Genomic DNA, 25,327 nt, shown 5'->3' on the forward strand with positions numbered 1-25,327 from the left:
GTAATATAAATATTAATGGACATGAGAATGACTGTTAAACTGACCGAAAGTGCCCATTAAAGTATTTTTCATATATTTTGTTCAGATCATACACCAGCATTCAAAATGTACACATGCACAGTGTGTAGAAATGAAGAGTTTTGCAGTTGTATCACATGAATATACAATATATTTCCCAGGAAGTTATTTTGAATAAGAAATTCTGCAAAAGTCTCCTTCAAGCTACTTCAGTGTTTCTTGCAATGGGGCAGACATTATGTTGTACTTACATGACACTGAACAAAAGGTTGTTTTGTGTTTTTCGATCTCTAAACTCAGCTGAATCTTAGTGTCAAGCTTGGCCACCCCTGACTAATAACATGAGCTCATCAGGTCTTTCTGTGATTTTAGAGGAAGAACAACAGCTGCCAGGATTCAGACGGCCAGTTTCCATTCCTGTACTTTATTACCAATAACAGGACTAATCAGAGCCGCATGGGGGTGAAAGGGTTATTCTATAGAGGCCTTTATGTGCCCGGTCTATAACAAGATTGGAAATAAGGCTTTTTGCCCTCTAAAATGTGCAAAAGCAGCCCTGTCATCATTCTTGTAGTCCGTCATTGTTCCAGGACCAACACTAAATCAATACTGCTGTGTGAAGACTTGCTTTCGGAAACATGTGGAAGGTTTGCAAAAGTGAATTTTAGTGTGCTGAATGAAAACCTCTCAATACTGTGGGCCAACATAATGCTGTGTTTTTTTGTCCCTACCAAAGGGGGCACGCCCGTTCAGCCGCTGATGTGATAATTCCTGCTTTCAGCTCAGTCTCAAAACCCCGCACCATCCCTCCCTCCCTCCCTCCCTCCCTCTCAGCAGAGCTAGGAACAGCGGTTTAGGCAAAGCGGGGGAAATGGCCTGTTTCCCGACAAACGGTCATAACCAAACAGCAATTTTCTTGTCACGGCCAAGCATGGCAGTGAGCTAATGCGCGCTGGACGTGGAAATAGCAGGAAGGAGTTAATTGAGGAACTCGGGCAGGGGATGGCCCGTGTTTCAGCGTGCGCTGCTATCAAACAGCCTGCCCTTTGTCTGCAGACAGACATAATCTGTGCTGGTTATTTGATACTGTCTGTCATTTCCATGTTTGGCTATGTAGGACAATCATTTCAAACTCCCAACTAATTCCTGATCTTTCAATTGGACAAATTGCTTTCATACCAGGAGAGCTGAACTCTGCACCTGCTGCTTTCTGATTAATGCAGAAACACCCATTACATAGAAGAAGAAGACGCGAGCACCTGTCAGTTATTAATGTCATAAAACTACTATGCTATTGCAGGCAGAAAATAAAATAAAGTTTGGATAATTAGCTTTTGATCAGGGTGTCTGTGTATATGCATACACTGCAACAGTAAAAATGGTGCTTGATGAAAGTAACATTCAGTTTACAGCAGCCTTTGTGGTAAAAAGAAAAAAAAAATACTTTGATGTAACGGGAAATACCTTTTTTCACTTCCTTGGTGAGTGTTAAATGAGAAGATTGATAGCACTCACATGTCTGTATGCTAAATATGAAGCTAGCCCAGTTAGCATTTAGCAGCAGTGACTTTAACTTAGCATAAAGACTGGAACCAGGGCTCCATGCACTATAGCTCATGTTTACTTAATCAAAAATGAAACTTGAAAAAGACATCTTACATTGCTTTTGAGTGGAGTAAACAAACAAGATATAACATGTGAATTGTTGGACAACGTTAGGCCAGTTTTTTCAAATTTTTATGCTAGGCTAAGCGAACTGGCTAATGGTGGTAGCTTCATATTTCAATATCAATCTTCTCATCTAACTCTCTGCAAGTATGCGAATAAGCATATTTCCCAAACTATGCCTTTAAACGACTTTTATTTTGTGAATTCATAAAAATTCAGTCTAATGAGCTTACATATTCTCTACCTATTGACTTATATTACAAGCTTCTATATTCTTCACACTGGTCTTTCTTGTCTTATCAAACTTCAGTCTTGTTTAGGAACTTGTCAGACCTAGCGTTGGTTGAAAACTGTTGACTTCACCTTTTCTCAGCCTGTCGATGATTAACCGCCCTGTCCGTCCCCCACTTTGTTAATTTGCTTGATAATGCGTCAACATAATCCTCTTGAAGCTGGTGGCTGAAATAACATGGAAACTGTGCTGATTCGACGTTGCAACAACACGACGAGGGAAGTTTCTGGGCTGTTCCACAGTGATTGACAGGCAGTAAAGGCAGAGAAATTTGACCCTGAAGTCATTTGTTTCCAATCACGTGAAATGGCATCCTGAAACAGGAGAGACGCTCGGCAGAGAATCTGGATGTGAAAATATACTCTGCCTTCATTAGATTAAAACACTCACGGCACACACACCACACATACACACATGCATCAGTTATCTCCTAATAATAGCTGCCATACACTCAGATGTGCACACACACATACATACACTCAGTCCTTTGCCCAGTCAGCTTCATGCCCTCCAGCCTTCACTCGTGTTTGGCTCTGTGGGTCTCCTGTGAAGGTTTATACTGGACGCTATTTTCTCTGCAAACTCAATAAAAGCTGGTTATTTATCAGGTCAGATTATGGGACGTGACTGAACTCAGCTGTAAAGTTGAAAGTGAAACCAGCTGTGGCTGAAATTGAATTACACTGAGTGAGTAATGTGAAAAGCAAGGGCAGTTTAACAGTTATTAAGCGCTCTTCTACTGCCCCATGAAGCAGGAATACACTGCTCAAACTATATTTGCCTCGAGGATAGAGAAGTTGCTCTGCTCTCTTCTCCCGTCATCCCGTCACTGTCTCCTGTGCATCAGAGACATCCTCTGTTGCTGGAAACATCGACAAGTTCATTTCAAACTCTGAGGTCTCACAGCTTTAGATCACAGGAGCTGACAGAACCTGTGGTCTCTGAGGATTTGCATGTTGCTTTGTATATGTGTGTATTCTATGTGCATACTGCTTGCAAGTGAGTAGACACGTGTGTGTGTAGACACGGGTCACTGGGGCATTGCATAGGCATGCTTCCCTGAAAGGCCTCAGGAGCAGAGGTTAGATGAGTGGAGAACAAACTACTTTAACATGTGGCCTGGCACCTGGCCTGCATGTTTGTGTGTGTGTGTGTGTGTGTGTGTGTGTGTGTGTGTGTGTGTGTGTGTGTGTGTGTGTGTGTGTGTGTGTGTGTGTGTGTGTGTGTGTGTGTGTGTGTGTGTGTCTTGGGGTTTCCTCTGGGCCTCACACTCATGCCATTATCATGGAAAGTGTTAATGACCCAAACAGCTCTTGCACTTTCCCCTCACACCTCACTTGTTCTTCTTCACCTTTCCTCCCTCATTTTTGTGAAAACTCTCAGGCTGTTAGGCTGTGGGTTCATTAATTACAGACGTGACTGATTTGTTGAAAGGATTCACAACAAAACGCTGTTGTACTACACTAACTGTGTATATTTACTCAATTAGGGTCCTGTCTATACCTTCTGCATCACTACGTCAGAGGGAAATATTACACTTTTTACTCCACTACATTTATCTCACAGCTAAAGGTTACTAGATTTTACATCTAAAACATATGATATGTTTATAACGCACTCACTTAAGATTAAACTATCCAAATTATAGAGATCAGCTAAAGTATTGCTTATGTGTTAAAGCACATTGACGGGGGGCCCTCTGCATAATGAGTACTTCTTTTTTGTCACTGTCCTGTGAAACACCCTTGTTTTCAGTTGTGTGACATTTGTTGATAATCCAATGGGTTTTTTAATGGTCTTATTTATCAAGAAGTAGGCAAAGGTTGTAAATCCACAAAGGGACATTTAATCATTCAGTTTCCTGAAAAATACTAGATCACCAAATTTCTTTGAGTAGAAACATTTTGATCATTGAAGTACACTCTGTTGCACCTATCCATGTACTTTTACTTGTGGTGGAGTATTTCTTGTAGTATTGTAGTATAAAAATCTGGTGCATTGTTAAACAGTAAATAAACCTACCCAGAATTATACAAAATGAGCTCCACTTCCACCAGCTACAGCATTAAAACACTGTTTACATGTTACTATAGCTGCAGTAATAATCTGATCATGTGATATAATACATGAAGCAATGACTGACTACATTTTTGCTGACTTACACAGTGCTGTTGCTACTTCTACCTGATTAAAGGATCTGACTACTTCCTCCATCACCGCCACACTAACTAGAGCGTTTAGTGCTGCATGTGTGTTCCTGTATAAGCTGTAAGTTTAATTTATGAATGATTACATTTTACCAAGGCCTCTTATTATGTTCACTTTCTTGTTCAGCTTTCGTCATCAATGGAGCTGTGTGTTTTAGAGCAGGGTGGCTGGAAGAGGCCTGTCAGCACTCAGCTCATGACCAACAAACACAACGCACACTCTGACCCTGGCTGTCCATCATGCAGGGCCACCCCTCCCCCTAAAAGAGAGCGTGTGTGCTAATTCCTTCCTCTGTCTGATGGACCTAAGGGGGATTCTACAGGTGCATGTGTGTGTGTGTGTGTGTGTGTGTGTGTGTGTGTGTGAGAGAGAGAGAGAGAGAGAGAGAGAGAGAGAGAGAGAGAGAGAGAGAGAGAGAGAGAGAGAGAGAGAGAGAGAGAGAGAGGCACTCTTTGGCATTGGTTTTATTTAAAACAGACCTATAAATCAACCCTTTTGGAACAAGAGATGTGAGATATTCTTTTTCTCTTTGCCCCGATCTCTGACAGAGGGATAGATCGTTCTTACCTCTTTTCGCTTCCTGTGTATGACAGGTTATCACTCCTGAGACAGATACAGCTAAGAGAGGGGGAAATAAGGAAAGAGACGGAGAGTGATTGAGTGAGAATGATGCTCCGTGGCTGACGTATCGGATGGCAGATGAGGGGCTGGGGTGAGGGTACGGGTTGGGGAGAAAAGAGTGATTTAAGGCTGGCCTGTACTCTCCTCTCCTCTTATCCCTGCCCTGCTTCTTTCATGTCTCAACTCAGGGTCGACATGCCTGCTGCCCCAGATGGTGCTGTCTGTCTGCGTTGCCCTCTACAGGATGTGCCCCCCTCAAACCCCCAGCTACAAACCTATACTCGCTTAATTGATTTCAGGGAGGGAAGGCCCTCTTTCTCTTCTGTTTCACACACACACACACACACACACACACACACACACACACACACACACACACACACACACACACACACACACACACACACACACACACACACACACACAAAGACAGCTTGCCAACAGCTAGTGCCCCCAATGCACACACACATACACGCGGCTGGCGCTGTGCGCTGTCAACGCTAATTCAATTTGAGACGCGGGAGTGTGACTAACAGCAGACCTGCAGAGTGTTTTACCATATGCACCACACACACACATGCACACACACACACACACACACACACACACTGGTACAATAATAATGTAATTCCAGAAGTATAAATCCTATTAATAGATTTCCTCGCTTCCTGTTTCTCTCAATATTATCAAGAGACAGTCATGTTGTCAACAATTACAGAGCAACACCTCATTAACCCCTTCAACTTCACTGCTAATCCACAGCCAAGTGAGACACACCGTTGCAGTCGTAGTTAGCATGTTATATCTGAAATAAGCAGGTAAGTAAAGAGTAAACACAACCACAAGTGATTTACTATGATTATTGCTCATTTGAAATGCATTTGAACATACTGTGTACTTTTTACAAGGAAAATAAATGAAGACATCACATGTTAAAGATTCAATTTCTATCAAATACTTCATTTTTTTGAAGTAGCAAAGTCCACAGCCAAGCTAGCAGTTCTGTGAGACTGTACTTCGGCACAGCAGTGCTTTGTAGTGCATGCTAACGTCAGCACGCTAACATGCACACAACAACACTGCCAGCATTCTGACGTCTACCCTCTGTGTTTGCCATGTTCACCATTTCATTTCATCTGAGGCCACAGTTGCTGATGTGAGGTGATGAACTATAATGTAATAATGCAACGTGGCACATACTCCATGCTACATTCATGTGTGTAGACACAACGACCGGCAGACAGCCTCAATAAAGAGCAAAAGACAAAGCTACATGTCCATGTTCACGGGTTGTTTGACTGTAAGAGATATCGGGTGGGTGATGGGGTGAGGTGAAATCTTAATGAAGCGTGCTCTGCAGAGCAGGGATGGATAGGGCCAGCTGTGTCAACATGTGTGTGTATGTGTGTGCACGAGACAGTAAAACTGAATAAAAGCAGCGTTAACACATCTGACAGGAAGCAATGGTCAAGAGGTGAGTGGAAACTGTGGAGAGCCTTGGGCTGGAACGATTAGACACACACTTATCAGCAGCAGCAGCAGATGGAGGCTGGGGAGAGCCGTGGGCAGCAGTGATTGGTCACACATGCCCATCGATATCCGAGTAGAACCAATCAGCTCAGCTTCCTGTGTTTGACCTGACCCTTCACGCATAGTAATAGAATATTTCAAATAAGAGTCTAAGGAGGAGAAGGAAGACAAGGAGAGGAAAAGAGGGAAAGAACCTGTGCTGCCTCATCGTATGAAACGTTTCCATCTCAAAGTCCACCTTAAATAGATGAGTCTCTTTACTGTCTACACTCACTCAACTGACGAAACACTGGATGAAACACTGTAACAAACAGGGTTGAACTGGAACCATAAAACAACTTTGAACTGTGTCACAAAGAATATAAACAACAATAAAAGCTATATACACACATTCTTGTGAAATAAAGTATGTGATTCAAGTTCATATAAGTACATCTGGTAATGCTACATTTTGGAAGGAGAAATTTTCTAAAAATATCTTCATAATTTTAGTAAATTTACTGGGAAGAACTTTGCAATTTGGTACTAATTATAGGGAAAATGGGAATTTTCAAATCAAATTGTTTTAATAATCGATTTAGCCTATGAATGTCAAGAAATAGGTTTAAAAAAATTCCATCAGAACCTGACAGCTTGTCTTAATTTGTCTCACCAGAAGTCCAAAAAATTCCATCTACAATGACATATAACAAATAAAGGCAAATCATTGTTGTTACATTAAATTTAATTCTTGAGTAATTGAAACTTCTACAGCACAAGTGGCTAATGAGGACTATACAAAACCCCCGAGAAACTTAATAAATGGTCCCCTGGCACTCCAGATACATGTGTGAAGTGTTTGACTGAGAAGGGTACCCTGACTCATTGTGTATGGGAATTTCCTAAGCTGGTAGCTTTCTGGAAAATGGTTGTTCGCACTAAAAGTACAGGTATTCAGGTACCCTGCATAGAAAAGCTTTGTATTTTAGGGATATACCCAGATTGCTTTTTTGTTAACTCTAAGTGTAGGACTCTGATCACCTTTGGCCTCCTGCAGGCCAGGAGGATGGTTGCTCTGTCTTGGAGAGAGACTGAAGTATCCTCTACACAATCTTGGATTAGAGAGATGGCAGTGTGTGTTACATTAGAAAAGCTGACCTATGTAATTAATGCAATAATGGATTATATTTATTTGTAAGGCTATTGAGTGTGACAATCTTATTGTTTATTTTATTTATTTATTATTATTATTATAAGAAGTGAGACCTGCTTGTGTGCCATTGTGCAAATAGTATGGTATGTGTGGATGTGTTTTTGTATGTTCTTATTGAAAATCAATAAAAACATTGTTAAAAAAAAAATCATTCTTGAGATAAAACACTGGACCTCAGCACGTATGTTTTCCTGCTGAATCCCAGCTCATGACTAACTGTCTGGATGGTTTCATAACCTGTGTGAATCATTTGAAAGTCTAACCAGTCTCTCTTTTTGTAATTAGAGCTTTTCATGGAGCCAGTGTGTGTGTGGCTCTGAGCAGCTCCCCCCTCCTCTGAGCAGAGGCGGACAGGTCGGCCATGGGGACAGGACCACCGGCCTACCGGATCCCTGCCTGTCAGCAAGTAACACTCCTGTGGAAGAACGGCACTAGGTATCAACGCCTGACCCACACACACACACACACACACACACACACACACACACACACACACACACACACATATATATATACAAACACAGGTTTCTGCCACAGGGCAGTGCTCACACAGGAGCTGTCTCTAGCACATCTGGAAGAAGCATCCTTGCACATGTTGAGATGCAGAAAGCGGACAGAAAAACCGGCCATGAAAGTCTCCCCTGACTTTAATCACACTTAAAGAGATGACCGCTGACGGTTAAAAATAGATTTAAAACAAAACTTACCAAATAGATTTTGTGGGTCTGACAGCAAAGAGACATGGAATTTTAATTCCAGGTGATCTAACTCCTGGCAGAAATGACTGACAGCTGTTGGATCACTGGGGTCAGTGTTTTTTGGTCCACTATAATGTCTGAGGACTTGAAAAACCATGTGTGTAATAGGCAAAATAGAGACTTGTGTCAGTCTGGGGGCACTGATGATGATTGTGAATGTAGTTAAGTGTGTGCTGATGATGATTAGGAAGGACGCAAAAAGGGTCAGAGGTGGCTGAGTGTCACTCTGGAAGACTCCCATCAGCTACAGGGCTGCGGCTGTGCTCATGTATAGATATTTGTGTGTGCTTGGACAGCACCTGTAATGGCTCCCAGCTGAGTCTCGCCTCCCCCATGGGATATGGTGAATTCTGTGTGTGTGTGTGTGTGTGTGTGTGTGTGTGTGTAATGAGGCACTGGCATGCGAGCGGCAGAGGGCCGCTTCCTATACAGGTGACACCTTTGACCTCTCATCTGTTCTCCGTTGGGGGAGAGAAAGAGGAGGGGTAAGATGGAAAAAGGAGGGACAGAGAGGTATGCAGGAATGCATTCTTTGCCAAAAACACAGCACTAAACTGACCGAAGAAATGTGACAAGTGAAAACGTGTTAAAAACTCTTTTAATGACTCTTTCTTTGCATATAGGTGCATGGTGAGCCACTGGAGCGGTTACTGCTACATACAGAAAATCAAAAATATTCCAGCAAACATTTACAATTTGCCCTGTTTTTGGGTAAAATATAAAAAAGTAAAATAAGTTTGAGTTTCAGCACAAAACAGCCAAAACAGAAGTGGACAAGGCGACGACACCAGAGGTCCACACATCCCCAGCCATGCGTAACAGCTACAACACAGGCATGCTCTTTACAACACCCCGTCAATCAGTGAGTGAATAAATACATCCACAATAAATAAATATATTGCTCTTTGCATTTTATACATAGTATATATTGAAATGAGGTATCAGCGATTAAACAACATACAATTGTTTTTTTTTCAGGGTGTTCCACCTGAAAATAAACATACCAGCACGATGCTGTCCCATATCCCAGCCAATAAATAATTAGAACGTGTTAAATATGAGTGTGCAAATGAACATTAATAGGAATATATATTTTCTTCTCCTTCACTTCTCAGAAAAGAACAAACCTGGAGCACAGGGGAGGGCGCAGAGCTTGCAGGCACATGGCACCTTATTTGTTTACTTTGCACTTTTCTCTCCCTGTTTCTTCTCCCTCCTCCTGACTGCGTCATTGACTGCATCATTATGACACCTGGCCTCGCAGCCTGGACAGCCTCTGGGAGAGCTCGTCCTGGTAACAACACAGAACAGGTATGACGGTAAGAGGAAGCCAAAGATGAAATTGTACTGCTCTTACAAATGCCAGCCATCCAAAGTGTTAAGACAAATATTCTTCTCAATCAGAGTCAGTTTTACAGCCCAAAACATCAAAACATAGAAGCCCCTTTTTGGTTTAAATGGTGCCTCAAGTCAGAAAAAAAAGGCAGTGAAGCTTGAGAAACTGGACTATCACTCAACCCTTGTAGGCTTGAGAGGCCATGAAGTTTGTATTTATTTCCTTCACAAATAGCAGCTGTGGTCTGCTTGAATTATGCTTGTAACAATGGATTCCACTGGTGAGCTGATGGAAAATGTATGAAAACATTTTCAGGAACGACTCAAACATTTCCTGCCACATAATCCGCCTTTCCGCTGTCGATGTGTATGATCACGATGTTCCACGCAGTCATTGTTTAGGTGCAAGAGGCCAAATATACTGCGTCTATGTCACGCTATCACCCTCCATTATGTTCCTAAACTCCACCAAAGGCTGCGTACATGGTGAGAATACAGATTGACAGAGGAAAAATATATTGAGCTGCAAATTTTCTGAAGTTTCTCTGGTTATTTGAATATTTTCGTTCATGTTGAAGAGCCACCTGCCACTCGTACAGGAGGTGAACGTGTCAGCGGAGTTTCCATTTGGGTGACTAGCTCATGAGACTGCCAAAGATAATGTGTGAGTTCTGTTTCTGGGACGTAAAAACATCAAAAATAATGACAGAATAGTGAGTGGATGTGTTACCTGCTCTGGTGATGCCACAGATGAAGCCAGTGAGGAAGTGTGGCCTGGAGGCAGCTCCAGGTTGAGATCCAACCTAGAAAAAAAAATAACAGAAAACATTTTCACCATGCTCTCTGCTCGGCTGCTTCGCTCTTAAAGAAAATCAAGGAAATGGGGGATAATTAAGTCTCTCTGACCTCACAGCACAGCTTCTTTAAAACTGTCCCATTAATCTTAATGGGCTTTTTGTATAACAAGGAAGCCTTGTAAACAGTGAAAGAGGTTTGTTTTGAAAGTGACGGTCAATTAAATAAAGCTTTTAGCAGAATTTATTTAGTGAGTCTTGTTTTTTTATTTTTTAAGGTTAGTCTAGTTATTAAAATATAGATGTTTTTTTAAATTCCCTGCATTTATTATTATCCTTTATCAGAACGTTCGTTGTCGTCATTGCTATTTTTGATTGTTTGGTGATGGGGCCATACTCACCCTGCTTCATCGGCCATCTCATGCAACAGCATATCCACTTCATTCTAAAGACGACCAAACAAACAAGCATTTCAAAAATTCAGTGTTTGAATCACGACTGGGGTTGAGACCGCCTTCAGAAGCAGCCACAGGAGCGCCGCCTCCCTTGGTTGTTGGAGGATAGTGTTTATTACCTGAGGTGTTGTCAGAGTGGTGGTGTTGCCCATTGTGTCTTCCATCTGAGCTGTCTGCACGTCAAGAGTTTCAAATTGGCTTTCAAACTTGTCCATTAATGCAGAGATCTGTAGAGAAAGACAGGAAACAACATTATGGAAAACTTTACTGATAGATTTTGTTTCGATTTGTTTGTGTCTGTCTACGCTACCTTTTCCAAGTTCATGCTTTTGAGCGTAGCATCCATAGACTTGACCACTCCTGACATGGATTTAGACACCTGGGCAAAAAAAAAAAACACATAAAGTAAAGTGTTGACGTCTCTGCAGTCCTCTCACTTTTTACTGGTCTAACCTGTTGTGACTGAAAACAGGATGAGGGCATTGGAAGTCAGACGGGGAGATGGCGAAGCTGAAAGTGCTGTATCCTTCTATCTCCACTAGGTGTCACATTTTCTTTTTTAACCAGATACTTTGCCATGACTACCTCTCATCCGAAAAGCATCCCTAATATTTCAAGGATGCCACTGATTGAGGATGAAGCTCGTCAAAAACAACCACATAATAGTTGACCAAATTAGTATAAAGGTGTTTATTATGAATGTAATACTGAGTTAATGTTTCAGGAGGCAGGCAGCAGTGTGACCACAAAATACAGAGGCTCTGAGGTGTTTCTCAGCAACATCACCTCACACCGCGCTTCCATTTCTGAACACATTATTAAGTCTATTCTATGAAATAATTCCTGTCCTACAGCAAACCTGAATTAAAGCAATTTAAAGAGGCTGTTGCTTTCACAAGAGCGAGAAGCTAAAAGCCTAAAGTCTGAAGCACATCTAATGACATTACATAATTAACGGCTTTTAGTTTGCATGTGTGCTTGCCTTTTTTGTTCACTCTCACTCCCTGTGTCTCCTTTGTGTACGACTCTTGACTGAGTGAGTCTTAAGGAAAGACTGTTTTGGACTTTTTAGCCTAAAATAGTTACACTCTGCAGCTCTGCGCCTTCCAAAATAAGATGTTTTCAAAGTGTTAAAAAGCATACACTTTGAAAAATACTTGCACAGTGTAAATATCTGGTAAACTACTGACTACTGGGTCTGCTGTGTCTCAGGAAGTTACAATGTTGGGTTGCCCCTATGGCTTCAGAGGTAAGATGCTGTCCATGGACCACAACCTCCCTGCTTTAAAGCCAGCTGATGGCAGAAAATGCTCCAATAATAATAATAAAAACACTAAAAAAAGAAGTTGCAGTGCTGAGCAGGCATGCTGCGTGACACGATGGACTTATCGTTTGTAGTGGAGTTGATTTTTCACAGACACCTCTGCACATTTTCTCGAACTGAGTGATTGGGTGATTCTCTGAATGAGAGGTTGAGAGGCTTGAAAAATGGACGTGTGCCTGCAGTACATACGTTAGGTACGTTTATCACAGGCTGTCATTTACATGCTATGCGTAGCATCAGAAAGCAAGGCAAGTCTTTGACAAACCATCCACCTGCAGCCCTGACCTGGTTCACTGTGACAGCAGTCTGGACCCGAGAAGCCACAGCATCCACACGTGCGCTCATCCTCAAGAAGTTTATGGCCTGATGCTTCTGACGGATGGCATTCTCCGCATGGATCCTCGCCGCCTCCATGTTACCCTTCTGGATAGCCTGAGAAACAAAGAAAAGAGGAGTACATAGACAAACATTACACAGCCCAGACTTTCTCTGGATCCTGGCCTCTGATAAATTCCCAATTTAACAAGCCAACCTGCTTCACTTTTGCCTTTTCTGCCTTTTCCTCTTTGTCACATTTCTTGGAGTTGCGCTGTAGATCCTTGGCAGCAAACTTGAGATTGAACAAGTGTTCTGCATGGTTAGTCAGGGGATGGTTTATTTTAGTAATGGTAAAACACTGGAATTGTAAAATGTATACTGAATGTAAACTGGGGCACCCAAAGGCATTATGCTAACTCAATCCAACTGGGTGTAAGCAAGACAAATTGATTTTCCTTAACAAGTGAATATTGAACCATAGCATGACCAAATTAGCTAGGCGAGCTAGCAAGGGGGTCACTCTTCTCCTTCATTACTGAATGACTGTGCAGAAGTTACAAGCTAGTGCACACCATGATTAGCTACTAAACCCAGGTTACATTTGATCAGCTGCGGCTACAATCTACCGTTATGTCTGCTAGACTACACAGGAAAGGATACTCTCCATATTCGACATGATGGCCTCTTTCTGAGACAACTATTCAGTCTGGTGATGCACAGCTACAGAGTAGCATCCAGCCACTCACAATTGTTTGTTTTGATTTTTTTCAACCTAGCGCACATTCGTCACTGCAATGATGCGAGAGGATTCACGTCTATTTACTTCCGCATTTGTTTCACGTCAGTTAAGAAGAAGAGCAGTTTGCGTTTGCTTTGAGGTCAAATCGACAACCTCGTAATTGTTTAACCTTTTTTTCAATTAGAAAGATCTTTTTTAATTATTCGGGTGATAAAAACCTTCTAAACCGCTTCTGAAATGTTGAAAATTAGGTGTTCATGTGACGCATGCGCAGAACAGTGACGTTAGACAGTGCAAACCACGAATATTCCTTCATATTTTTGCTGTTTTCTATGAAAATAAATATAAATAGCCTAATATTAGATGGGTGGATCCATATACGATATGGTTTGTCGTCTCTTTTGGATAAATACATAAATTCGCTTGAACCGTTGCAGGACTCACAAATACGTGTCTAGACCCCGACAAGTGAACTATCTTGACTTATCTTTATCTTTGAACACAACAGCCCCTCCAGTCTACCTTTCACCGTCGTCACACGGTCACGATTTTGCATGGCGTGCTCGCGCCTCCTACGTCACGGCTGCTGGAGAATGGACGGGCGCGCGTGTCCAAAGCAGACAAGTTCCATCCAGGCTAAAAATAGTTTGTACCCGGTATCGGTAGGTTGTGGTACACGTCTAGTGACGTCATTTGTTCTTTTTTAGTGAAGGAGTAAATTGACCTTTTCTACTGAGCCGCTCACTGCTTGGCTTAACGCTTTCAGTCATTTCTTTCACTTGATTTCTGATGCATCAACGAGAATCAACATCTGTACCCGCGTTTTGTAGGGTTGTGCATGGAGAGACTGGAAAGATGTGTGACCTGACGGGAACATAGAGGGATTTAGGCTAGTTGGTGATGAAGAGATGGAACATAGGGCTTGAAAATGCAGCACGAGGAATAACAGGGTCATCGTTTGTTCCAAGAGAAAAAAGATTTCCGGTGTGTGCGTGCACCGGCCAGCCGAAGGGGGGCTGGGGTTGTGGGGATTAACGGCTGGGTCAGGGGGAGGGAGCAGCATGGATGACTCATGCTGTATCTGCTGATAGTCTGTATGGACACAGCACCAAATGTAATGATGGGTGCCTGAGAGGAAAGAATGAGAAGTGTTTAAAAATGTTCCTCAAAACTAGCCCTCAGTTTAACAGTCGAGGTTGCCTGCCTGAGGTTTGAGAGTCCTGGCCTCAACACCAGCACAGCCATGGGGTAACATTTTGGGATGTTTGTCCATTTTATTTCCCATTTATACGACAAACACACCAGAGCAGGCACACTATAAAGTGCGTCTTCATCCAGCAGGCTTAATAACCCTGTGAGTTTATACAGGCATTCATTCAGGCAGTACAATGTACAGACTTTAGTTAAAGGTTCCTCCTCAAAATGTAGCTCGTGAACTTCTATTTTTAAGCAGGCGCATATTAGAACTATATTACACCTGTTAACGCCCCCCGCGCCACCACCACCACCACAACGCACTACTCCACCATCATTGTTGTGACCGTACACTGCTGTAGACACACACACACACACACACACACACACACACACACACACACACACACACACACTCCCCAGTCATAACTGAATGACGGCAGGTCGCTATGGAAACTGCGTTACGCTCCGGGCGGCCGGAGGAGAAAACAAGAGCGCGAGGACTCATATCAGTCCTCATTTCAGCACCACGCGAGCTCCTGGACAGCGCCCGAATGAACTCGCGCACAGACTCTAGCCTCGTATGCCTTGTGAGGGACAGAGCAGCATCAGCACCGAGCATCACCGGAGTAGGCAGGGACTTTAAAAGAAAAACAAACCCACGGACAAGAGACACGAGACTCTCCGGAACCGAAGCTTCCGAGTGGACACTCGAGGTTTAATTCTGCTGTCAAGGAGCCAGTCGCTCCCTCAAATGCCACAGCAACAGGTAAGAACCCTCAGCACTGTCACTTTTTATGTGTCTGCATGGCGCGCGCACACCGCTGTCTAATGTGTTTTTAATCCTGGCACAGAGAAGTGCATCTGCCCTTTATCCTGCCAGGCACTTAATTGCGGTTAATTACCCACACCTGGTATCTCAGGAGTAAGTAAGTGTGTGATTAGGTGATTAGAGTGAAGACCAGCAGGGCAGAGTGGAATTGGACAGGGCTCTGGATCAGTTCCAGGGAATATGAAGTAGTGATGGGCAGTGAGACAGTGCAGAAGGTAAACTGTCACCTTTAGTTGGTGGTTATTTTATGTGGAAACAGTACGAAAAGTATTATCAGGGCAAGTTTTAGATATTCTATATAAAATATCTGGTCAGTAGACACTGAAATTACATTTTGTAGGATCATTCAACAAACACTGAGTTTAACCATAATTCATGGAATTATTATTGATTATTAATGATCAATAATAATGATTATTTAAGTGAATGTAAAATAAAGAGGATATTTAGATTTATATATACCAGGCCTCTGCAGAATTAGATTAAATTCCTGGACACATCATGCTGCTGCTGCTGCTGCTGCTGCTGCTTTTATCAAGACTTTTCTACCCACGGGACAGAATTTATTTTCTCTTTTATGTGTTTTACTGGAGTGGAAACCTAAGTTTGCAGAGCATTCTTGTTTGTGTTTGGTTTAGATTTCGTCCGGTGTAGAGACCCTGTGGTTTGTTGGGTTTTCAATGGCCATAGATTATGTGTGAGCTGAGCCGATACGCCTGGATGAGTCACTCAGGCTGCAAGTTTGCAGAAGAGCGCGAAGAGGGAGGGGAGGGGGGGATACAGGGGCTTGCTGGAAAACAGTCCCGCAGTGCTGCTCTGCCTCCTCAACACAGTGTTTCATTGTCTTTATGATCCGTATCAACATCTGGAACTGTATTTACCGCCTGTGGATGTATGATTGCTATTTTTTTGGCAACTTGAAGTTCACCTTGTTCAGGTGGGCTCAGACAGATGTCTCATCCACAGCAGTTTTTTCTGAGCATTGTGTTCTCAGACTCAACTTGTTTGTCTTCTGGTAAGCAAACTCAGTTCTTTTTGAATAAGCGACAAGGTTATCTTCTGTAGCTTAACAGGCGCTATGGAGTGAAGCACTGCTCTTTAGATTTTGATGAAATGTGTGCAACATGGATTAGAAGATTTCTAAACACTCCCTATAATAGATTGTTTGTGGTTGTTGCAAACTATAGCCCTGTGATGTCTGACAAACTGCTCACAGAAAGCATCCCATTACTGCTCATTAGTATCCCAATGTTTACCCTGCTAGTATTGACAAATCATAGCAATCAGCGGCATTCAGCTGTAGCACTGAGTGACATCTATTGATTAAAGCAAACAATGGTTCATAATGGGCTGCTATGAACCACAGCTACACACTCAAACATGAGCACTCACTCCCAGAAACACTTTTATATGCACCCACAATCACACACTCAGTCACATAACAGAGACTCTTCTGACAGACTTGGTTAGGCAAATGCTGTTTGGTTTATCGAAAAATATGTCTAGTTTGTAGACATTGATTGATGGAATCTGGATGCAGAGGCTGCGTGCGAAGCTGCCAAGAGGATAACACGTGAAAGCCAGACAAAAATAATTGGCTGATATTAAATCCCACTTTGTTCCAATTTGTGTTACAGTTTACAAAAGTGTTATATAAAAGCATGCGTATACTCACATGAATGTGTGCGGGAGTCATTGTTTGTAATGTATACACATCATGTGCTGCACACACGGACACAAAAACAGATGTGTGTCTTTAATTAGTGACGTTGGTGTGATTAATGCAGTCTGCTGGTGATGACTCATTCAGCTTAACCCTTGCTCCTCTGGTGGAAACAATCAATAAACAAAGATTAAGTCTGCCTTTACATGTTATTATTAGAATTATTAATATAAATATTATTGCTATTATTATTACAATTATTATTGTTGTTGTGTTATTAATATAGAAATGACACATCATGCATTTATGAAATAATTGAGTACAAGTATTTTGTGTTTGTTTTTAAAAGAACTGAACCAGATATTGTATCTCACTGAGGTTGGAGTGTAAATAAAAGGACTAATTGATGTGCTAAAAGTTTGGGTGGTGAATGTGTTTCAGATTTTGTGATTCCAGTCAAACACGTCCTGTTAATTTGTTGTGATCTGGTTAAGCAGTGGAAGAATATTTATGCAAAGCACATCTATGTGGATCGCTCCATGTGTCAGCTTGTCAACACAGCAGTTACATTAGCATTGTGGAAAATCTGTCAGCCAAGCTGTGACTTGCAGACAGCAGACCAGCAGGGAGTGTGCATATGAGTGTGAGTGAGTGCTAAGTGGGCGTGTGTGTGTGTGTGTGCGTGTGTGTGTGTGTGTGTGTGTGTGTGTGTGTGTGTGTGTGTGTGTGTGTGTGTGTGTGTGTGTGTGTGTGTGTGTGTGAGAGAGAGAGAGAGAGAGAGAGAGAGCGAGCGAGAGAGAGAGAGTTAACCACATAGCACATATTGTTGGGGAGGTTTAATGAACTCTCACTGTTGTCCTTCATCCCTCCCTTCAGGGCAGCAGCATGACTGAAACCAAATCTAGTCAGCGGTTCCACAGCCTGAACACTGAGCAGGTGGAGGTTCTCCATCAGGTTTTGTCAGAGGTGGTTCCAATCCACGGCCGTGGGAACTTTCCCACGTTGGAGCTGCGTCCTCGAGACATCATCATAGCTGTGCGGGCCAGGCTGCAGAAGCAGGGGATAACAGTTAGAGATGTTCGTCTGAACGGCTCCACAGCCAGCCACGTCCTTGTCCGAGACAACGGAACAAGCTACAAGGACCTGGACATCATCTTTGGAGTGGAGTTGCCCAGCCAGGAGGAGTTTCAGGTATGATTACTGTACCGCCTTGGTTAGGAAAAGGAAGCAGATCAATCCAATAAAAGTTGAAAAGAAGGTTTCAGTCCTCTCTGTGTCTTATCGTTGACTGTGACACTAAATCTCCACTACCTCTAGGCTGTTGTAGTATTTATTTTTGAGATGCTATAGTAATTATAATGTTATTGTGATTCTACCCATAATTTAATTTCAGAACATTTTACCATCAGGCTTAATCAACAGTACTGGTTTTAATGTTTTAAATTGCATTAGAGTGAAAACTAAACCCATGAGCATCGCAATATTCAGTTCAATGACACCAGCATTATTGCACTCAGATTGCAGTCATTAGTTGTAGCTGTCATGTTGTTGACGTCTTCCCCTCCCAGGTGATCAAGGAGTCAGTGCTGGGCTGCTTGCTGGACTGCCTACCTGCTGGGGTCAACAGGGAGCGGATCAGCAGTGCTACAATGAAGGAGGCCTACGTCCAGAAAATGGTCAAGGTCTTTAATGAGCATGACCGCTGGAGCCTCATCTCACTCTCAAACAACAGTGGCAAAAACCTGGAGCTCAAATTTGTGAGCGTACTGAGGCGGCAGTTTGAGTTCAGTGTCGACTCCTTCCAGATCATTTTGGATCGTCTCTTGGAGTCCTACATGCAGCAGGAATCACAGCACAAAAATAAGACTGTTGATCTTAAGGACCAGCCTGCAGAGAATCAGAATAAAGACCCTCCTTCTCTGCTCAAACAGGCCAATGCCGCAGAAACAGAGGAGAGTGCTGCTAGAGATTTATCCAGCAAAGAGGGGGCCCAGATCAGCCAGACACAACAGAGTGATGAGGTGCATGAGAAGGAGTCCCACACAGAACTCTCACAACAAACTGAACATTCAAACCAGACAAAACAATCCGAGGTTGAAAAAGACGACAAAGAGAAAACACCTGCAGAGTCGAAAGAAGTGTCAGAACACAGAGAAAACTTCAATGAGACACGCTTGTCTGACCAGACGCCTCTAAACCTCTTGTCAGAAAAGAAACAAACCTCTGAGGAAGCCGAACCACCAACTCAGATTGAACTCAGACATGAGCCAGAGCTCTTGGACGAAACCAACTGCTCAACGAAGGTAGAACAGTCAGAGCAAACCCAGCCCTGTGATGGCCAACAACCAGTACATCCAAATCACAAAGAATCCTCTGCCCAGAGAGAACAGTGTGACCACACTAAACCCCCCGATGAACAGAACGAACTCACAGAGCAGATGGGACAGTCCGAGCCGCCAAAAACCTCAAACAAAACCCAGACAGAGTTTCAAAACTTGGCAGAAGAACGGCAAAGTACACATATTTCTAAGTGTTTCAGTGAGGATCAGAGAAGCAATGAGGAAGATAAGACACAACATGTGTCTGCTCCAGACTCCAGCACATCTTCACATGCACAGATAGAGACACAGTTAGCAAGTGAAAGAGAAGTAGAAAAAGAGGCAGGGGAGCAAGCAGAGAGGGAAAATGACACGGAAATAAGTGAAGAGACAGAAGAGATTTTAGCATCAGAAGCAAAAAACATAGACGACACACAGGGTATTGATTGTTCCTGCTCCAACTCTTCCATATCTCTTACACTTCACAACACACAGCCTGCTGGCACACAGGATACACCGGAGATTCTCAGCACACCACACAAAGATAACTCAGATAAAACACTGAACACACTTGATACCATCAGCCCTCCGGATTCTCAGGATATTTTACCTGCACCACCCAGCCTTGTTTCTGACAAAAAGACCTCCTCTTCTCCCTCTTGTAAGGTCTCAGATAGACTATCTCACATGGTGGTGCTCAAACACTCCTCTCCCAAACCCCCCCGGAGGATGTGTAAGAAGGTTACCCCCAATCATTACCCCAGTCCAGTCTCTGAAAGCGAAGGTGTCGTAGCCCCCTGTCTAGATCCAAACCCCTGCCCCAGCACTGAACATGAGACAGCCTTTAACCCAAAGCCAACAGCTCCCAGTTCAGACCCTAGCACTTCCCCAACAAGCAGTGTCCTTACTGAAACAAACCCTGGGCCTGAACCCAACCCTTCCAGTGACCTAGCTTCAAACCTAGACCTTACCTCAGCTCCTGATCCAGTCCCTGATATAATCTCCACCTCTGCTGCAGATTCCGTGTCTGTTATACCTCAAGAGCCATCATCCCTTCAGCTCGTCACAGAGAGTTCATGTGAGACAAACATTCAGACCCTAAAAGAGACACCATCTACACCTGTGGCTATTGATGAGCAAAGCCAGTCCTCCACCAGAGAAACTGTCCCCACACCCAAACAATCAGAACATCTTGACTCAGTGGATGTGTTAGTTTCACTCACTGATACGTCCAGCTCACACACCCAAGAACCTGTACATACCTCAAAAGTTGAGCTCAGTGATGAAGATGAAAACAGAGAACTGGGGACCAAAAAGACAAACTTGAATCAGCCAAACAGCAGCCCACAGGAGACCACACTTTGTTCACCCTCCCCTTCCCATTGTGTCACCCCTCCTGTTTCCTGTCTCACCCCTCCCATACTCAGTCTTTCCCCTCCCTGCTTCACTCCCTCGCCACCCAGCTTCAGCCCTCCCCCATGTCTGACCCCTCCATCTCACTGCCTCCCATCTCCGATGCTCAGCACCGTCAGCCCTACCACCAGCTTTAGCTCTCCACCCCTGAGTTTCAGCCCTACCTCATCCTACCTCAGCTCATCTCCTTATCTGACACCTCCTATGCTTAGCCTCAGCCCTCCTCCGCTCTGTCTTACCCCCCCTTCCCCCTGCCTCAGCCCTCCCCTCCTCTGCCTCACTCCGCCAGTGGAGTCAGAGGACCTTGTACCTCAGGTATCTTCAGACATGGAGCCTTTGATACTGAACACAGACAGCGAGGAACAGATTAAAGAGTCCTCCCCTCAGCCAGGAATTCCTCTCCTACATTTGGAGGATAAAAAAGAACAAGATTATATCTCATCGTTGCCTCGGGTTGCAGAGCCTGTTTCTTTTCCAATCACAATCCCAAGCTCCACCTCCCATGTGCTGCCTCCATCTCAGTCTGCAGGCCCAGGAGATTCTGCCCCTCCAAAAGCCAATGAGGCATCCAGCTCTGTGCCTGAGAACAAAGAGGTCCCCAAGGCAAACACAGACATGCCTGAAAAGACCAACGGTCCTATGGCATGTGGCTCAGTCCCTGCTGTCGAGGTCCTGGCAGAGAGCATGTATGGCGACTTTGAGGCAGCTATGGACCACCTGCGCTACCGCCTAATCGCCACCAGGAACCCTGAGGAGATTCGAGGTGGTGGCTTGTTGAAATACAGCAATCTGTTGGTCAGGGACTACCGACCGGCCAGCGAGACTCAGATAAAGACACTGGAGCGCTACATGTGCTCGCGCTTTTTCATCGATTTCCCTGACGTGCAGGAGCAGCAGAGGAAGATCCTGTCCTACTTGAAGAACCACTTTATCGGCGAGGAGAGAAGCAAGTACCAGTACCTGATGACGCTGCGTCGTGTGGTAGACGACAGCACGGTGTGTCTGATGGGACATGAGAGGCGTCAGACACTGAACATGATCACAGTGCTGGCACTGAAGGTTCTGGGAGAGCAGAACATTATCCCCAACACAGACCATGTGACCTGCTTCTACCAGCCTGCCCCATACCTTGCTGAGCACAGTGCCCCTTATTTAGCAGAACCCAGCTACTGCAGCTACTACATACCCCAAGGGGGATCAACTCTGCTGTACCAACCGTACCCCTTACACCTCCACTCACAGACCGGACTAGTCTAGAACGCACACAAACACATATGTAATTACACAAAACACACAGTCGAGCAAGGGTGAGGTGCTCGCCATGAAGAAAGAGCTGGAGAATGGAAATGTAATCCAGGGATAAACTGTTTGGTCTATAATAGACCTATGGGGGTGGGATTGAGTGGGTTTTTACAGTAAACTCCCAGAGTACTCTGTAATGTTCCAACATGATTATATTTAATTATCTGGGCTTTGTGGAGAAAATAATAATTCTTCCGATATTGTTAAAATTCCAGAAAATGCTGTATGCACTGCATGAGTCATAGCCCTTTGGTCTCCCTAGGAAACCATCTGTGCTGTTGACATTCACACACACACACACACACACACACACACACACACACACACACACACACACACACACACACACACACACACACACACACACACACAAAACACTTCCAGGTTCTTGAATTCTTGTACACTCTTTTCATGTTCTTACTGTGTTGTTCTTAATGGGTTTGTTCAGAACGTGGACCTTGCCTGTGGTTGATATTGTGCATGGATAAATTAGGACTGTTCTCTCACTGCCAAATACTGTGTGACTACTATGCTTCTTAAACAGTTAAATGTAACTCTGTTAATCCGTTGCTGACGGGGTGTTTTCTTAAAAAATGGACACAAGTCTACAGAGGGACAAGTCTACCAGTGAGTACAGTGCATTCATCAGACCACACACATGCATGCACAACAGATACACACAAATACACACACACAAAAACAAACATACAGTATACTGTATGCACACAAAGTTAGACATGCATGAGTATCTTAATATACAGTATATCACATTCTGAAGTTGAAGCAAAGGCTTTTAATTTAATAAAAATTGATCTATTTTTGCAAGACTTTCCAAGATAATACTCAGTGGTAAACAGACTGGTTAGTTCTTACAGAAAAATGCCAACAACAATGCCTTTGCAATAGACTGTACAGCGTATTGATTACAGTATATCGTGTGCAGTTACACTGCATTGTTTTCAGGTAAATTGTGTTAAGATGTAGTGCTTGATTCCTTTCCCTTGTGGAGTCCTTTCTGTAATCATGTGAAGTACTGTACCATCTAGTGTTGATTTATTTACTGCTAAAGTTTACTCTATGGAGGTGGCCAGGTTATAACCATCTTTGGATCATCTCTAAACATGGCAGGCGCAGATCTGTCGAAACCGAAGGAATTACACATAAACCCATGTGATTCCTCTCAGCATGAATCAGCATCCTCTAATTCACGCAGTCCAAATCAACACGAAACAATTTCAAAACCACCTCAAACCTGTTTGAATCTAAGTTTAAAGCCGTGCAACAGCAACTATGACCAAAGATGGTTCGGTAGGGAAAATCAAGTGCCTAAATGTGAGACATCATTGGCATGTCTTTATCTCACTGCACTGGGGGTGTTAACGGGGTGGGCCTGGGGCTGGGTTGGGTGTGTGTTCAGTTGTTGACCCCCGTTATTGCTGCCCGTTTTGATGTCTTCTTTAATGTAGTCCTTTGTTGTAGTTTATTCATGTACATTTTGATAAAAAAAAATAAAGGGGGAAACGAAAAGAGAAAACGAATTCCAACATCACTTTTCTCGTCTTTTTGCTCCATTCTCATTCACACCCCTTCCACTTTTCCCCAAAAGGACATGCTGCACAGCTTACGTATACTCCCCATGATTGCGCTCTGCAATGATCCACTTAAGCGCGACCGTCAAATCACGATGGTGCCCAGGAGAGCGACCCAAAGCTGTGAAATTCTGTCTGTGTGAGGCCTCTTATCACAAATCACCTGTCCTTCAGATGTGTTTGGACCCGAATGACGCACGGTCTACGCAACACAGCAGGCTCAACAATGTGTAAATGTGAGGAGAATATGGTTCGTGAGGTGTGAGACTGAAAAGGGAGGCAGCAGAGGAGGGGGCGAGAGAGGAGTGTGTGTGTACATGTGTGTGGGAGTTCAGATGGGAATATACTATGTGCGGAGGCAGCATCAGGTGGTCCCCTTCTCCAGCCAGTAATTGAAGAGACCGACGGTATAATGAAACAAAAGGGCGGCCTCCTTACTCCCTCATTGCCTCCAGCCTTTCTTCCCACTTCACACCACTCATAAGTCGTGGGCACAGGGGGAGATGGGGCATCTCTTTCCACTGGGGGGGGCTCATGTGTGATGACAGGTAGTGACACTGTCACACACCCCTATTTACACACAATATAGGCTTGCGCTTGTGTGCACACGGTTGCAAGCATGTGGCTCTCTGGGAGAGAAAGCGAGTGTGCGATCTAATATGGTCTGTATCAGCGTCTCACAGACCTCTGAGCCACTCATGTCCTCTCGGGGTTTCCATAGAGACAGAGACAGGCAGCACGGTGGGCGCAGAGAGCATGACGAAAGACAGGGAAGACCCACACACCAAACGAGGGGGCGAGTGATGAAAACAAGCAAAAAGAAGAAAGGAGGTGGGTGAAGTGAAAGAGAAAGATAGTGGACAGAGAGATGGATGGATGAGAAAACAGAGTTGAGGGGGAGACAGAGAGCAAAGGACGGCGGGGGGGGGGTGAGGTTATAGATAAAGCGAGGCGAGAGGAGCAGGAGCAGGGGAGTTTATGGGGAGAGCGTGGGAGGTTGTCAGGCCTTTCAGTCACAGGGGAGTCACTGTGAGGTGGCTGCGGTGACGACAGCAGTGATGTTAGAGCAGAAACGTACACACACATGCAGGAGCGCGCACACACATGCACACAGCTGCACACAGCTGCACACACATCAATTCTCCTAATGGCCTGCCCACCCGTCCACCTTCAACAAGCAGATCCAAACTCACTGAGACAAAAAGAGAACATCACCCACACATCTGTCTCTCTGTGGCTAATGCATTCGATTTGACTGTCTCCTCAATATCATTTCTTTAATCAGTCATACAGCTTTGACAGCTTGAACAAACAAGTAAAAGGCTTTTTATTTGCTCTGATTTACAAATCTTTTCATACCTTAGAGTTAAAATAGGAACGCTTTGTGGGCACATGCAGCCTCTGTACTACACATGAAAACAAAAGCATCAACTTGGGGCTAGCAGAGGCTCGAGGCATGACACACGTTGCTCTATGAGTGTGATACCAGGTAATTATGGCTGCTAGCCAATTGATTCGAATCTCCCTTCATGTTGTAGGCCAAATGAATTCCTCTGTAACTGTCTGCTGATTGCCAAGTCTCATGTGAGAACAGTGTTTATTGAATGCCACCATAGTCACCAGTGAACCTGCTATTATAAAACACTTACTGGAACACAGCTGATGGAAACCATTATCATTTGTTAGGGTTTTATGCAGCTTCGCAGACTGAATTGCTGTTGCTGTGACTGATGAACACCAGGTAATAAAATGAATCCATAGTAT

General features: G+C 43.8%; 2 protein-coding genes across 3 annotated transcripts in view; one reads left to right on the top strand and one right to left on the bottom strand.

Annotated features, from left to right (window-relative positions):
- LOC139331264 (charged multivesicular body protein 1b-like) overlaps nt 1-13,307 on the bottom strand; it is a 30,543-nt gene extending 17,236 nt beyond the window's left edge. Inside the window, exons 1-8 of one of the 2 annotated variants that reach the window (XM_070962666.1) lie at nt 13,174-13,299; nt 12,728-12,825; nt 12,481-12,627; nt 11,182-11,250; nt 10,991-11,098; nt 10,818-10,861; nt 10,353-10,425; nt 8,868-9,578 (exon numbers count right to left, since the gene is read on the bottom strand). In XM_070962666.1, the coding sequence (XP_070818767.1) occupies nt 9,531-9,578; nt 10,353-10,425; nt 10,818-10,861; nt 10,991-11,098; nt 11,182-11,250; nt 12,481-12,627; nt 12,728-12,825; nt 13,174-13,189 (603 nt within the window). In that variant the 5' untranslated portion in view covers nt 13,190-13,299 and the 3' untranslated portion in view covers nt 8,868-9,530. Of the gene's footprint in view, nt 1-8,867; nt 9,579-10,352; nt 10,426-10,817; nt 10,862-10,881; nt 11,099-11,181; nt 11,251-12,480; nt 12,628-12,727; nt 12,826-13,173 lie in introns of those variants that run through there. The other variant, XM_070962667.1, reaches the window with a different exon arrangement.
- A 1,584-nt stretch (nt 13,308-14,891) lies between these two features.
- Nucleotides 14,892-23,516, top strand: LOC139331263 (mucin-5AC-like). Its single transcript, XM_070962665.1, has 3 exons — nt 14,892-15,215; nt 17,818-18,132; nt 18,510-23,516. The coding sequence occupies exons 1-3, from the start codon at nt 15,201-15,203 to the stop codon at nt 21,927-21,929; spliced, it is 3,750 nt and encodes a 1,249-aa protein (XP_070818766.1). The 5' UTR covers nt 14,892-15,200; the 3' UTR covers nt 21,930-23,516.
- The last annotated feature ends 1,811 nt before the right edge of the window (nt 23,517-25,327 follow it).

This window comes from Chaetodon trifascialis, chromosome 5 (assembly GCF_039877785.1).
Source record: "Chaetodon trifascialis isolate fChaTrf1 chromosome 5, fChaTrf1.hap1, whole genome shotgun sequence".
Lineage (NCBI taxonomy): Eukaryota > Metazoa > Chordata > Actinopteri > Chaetodontiformes > Chaetodontidae > Chaetodon > Chaetodon trifascialis.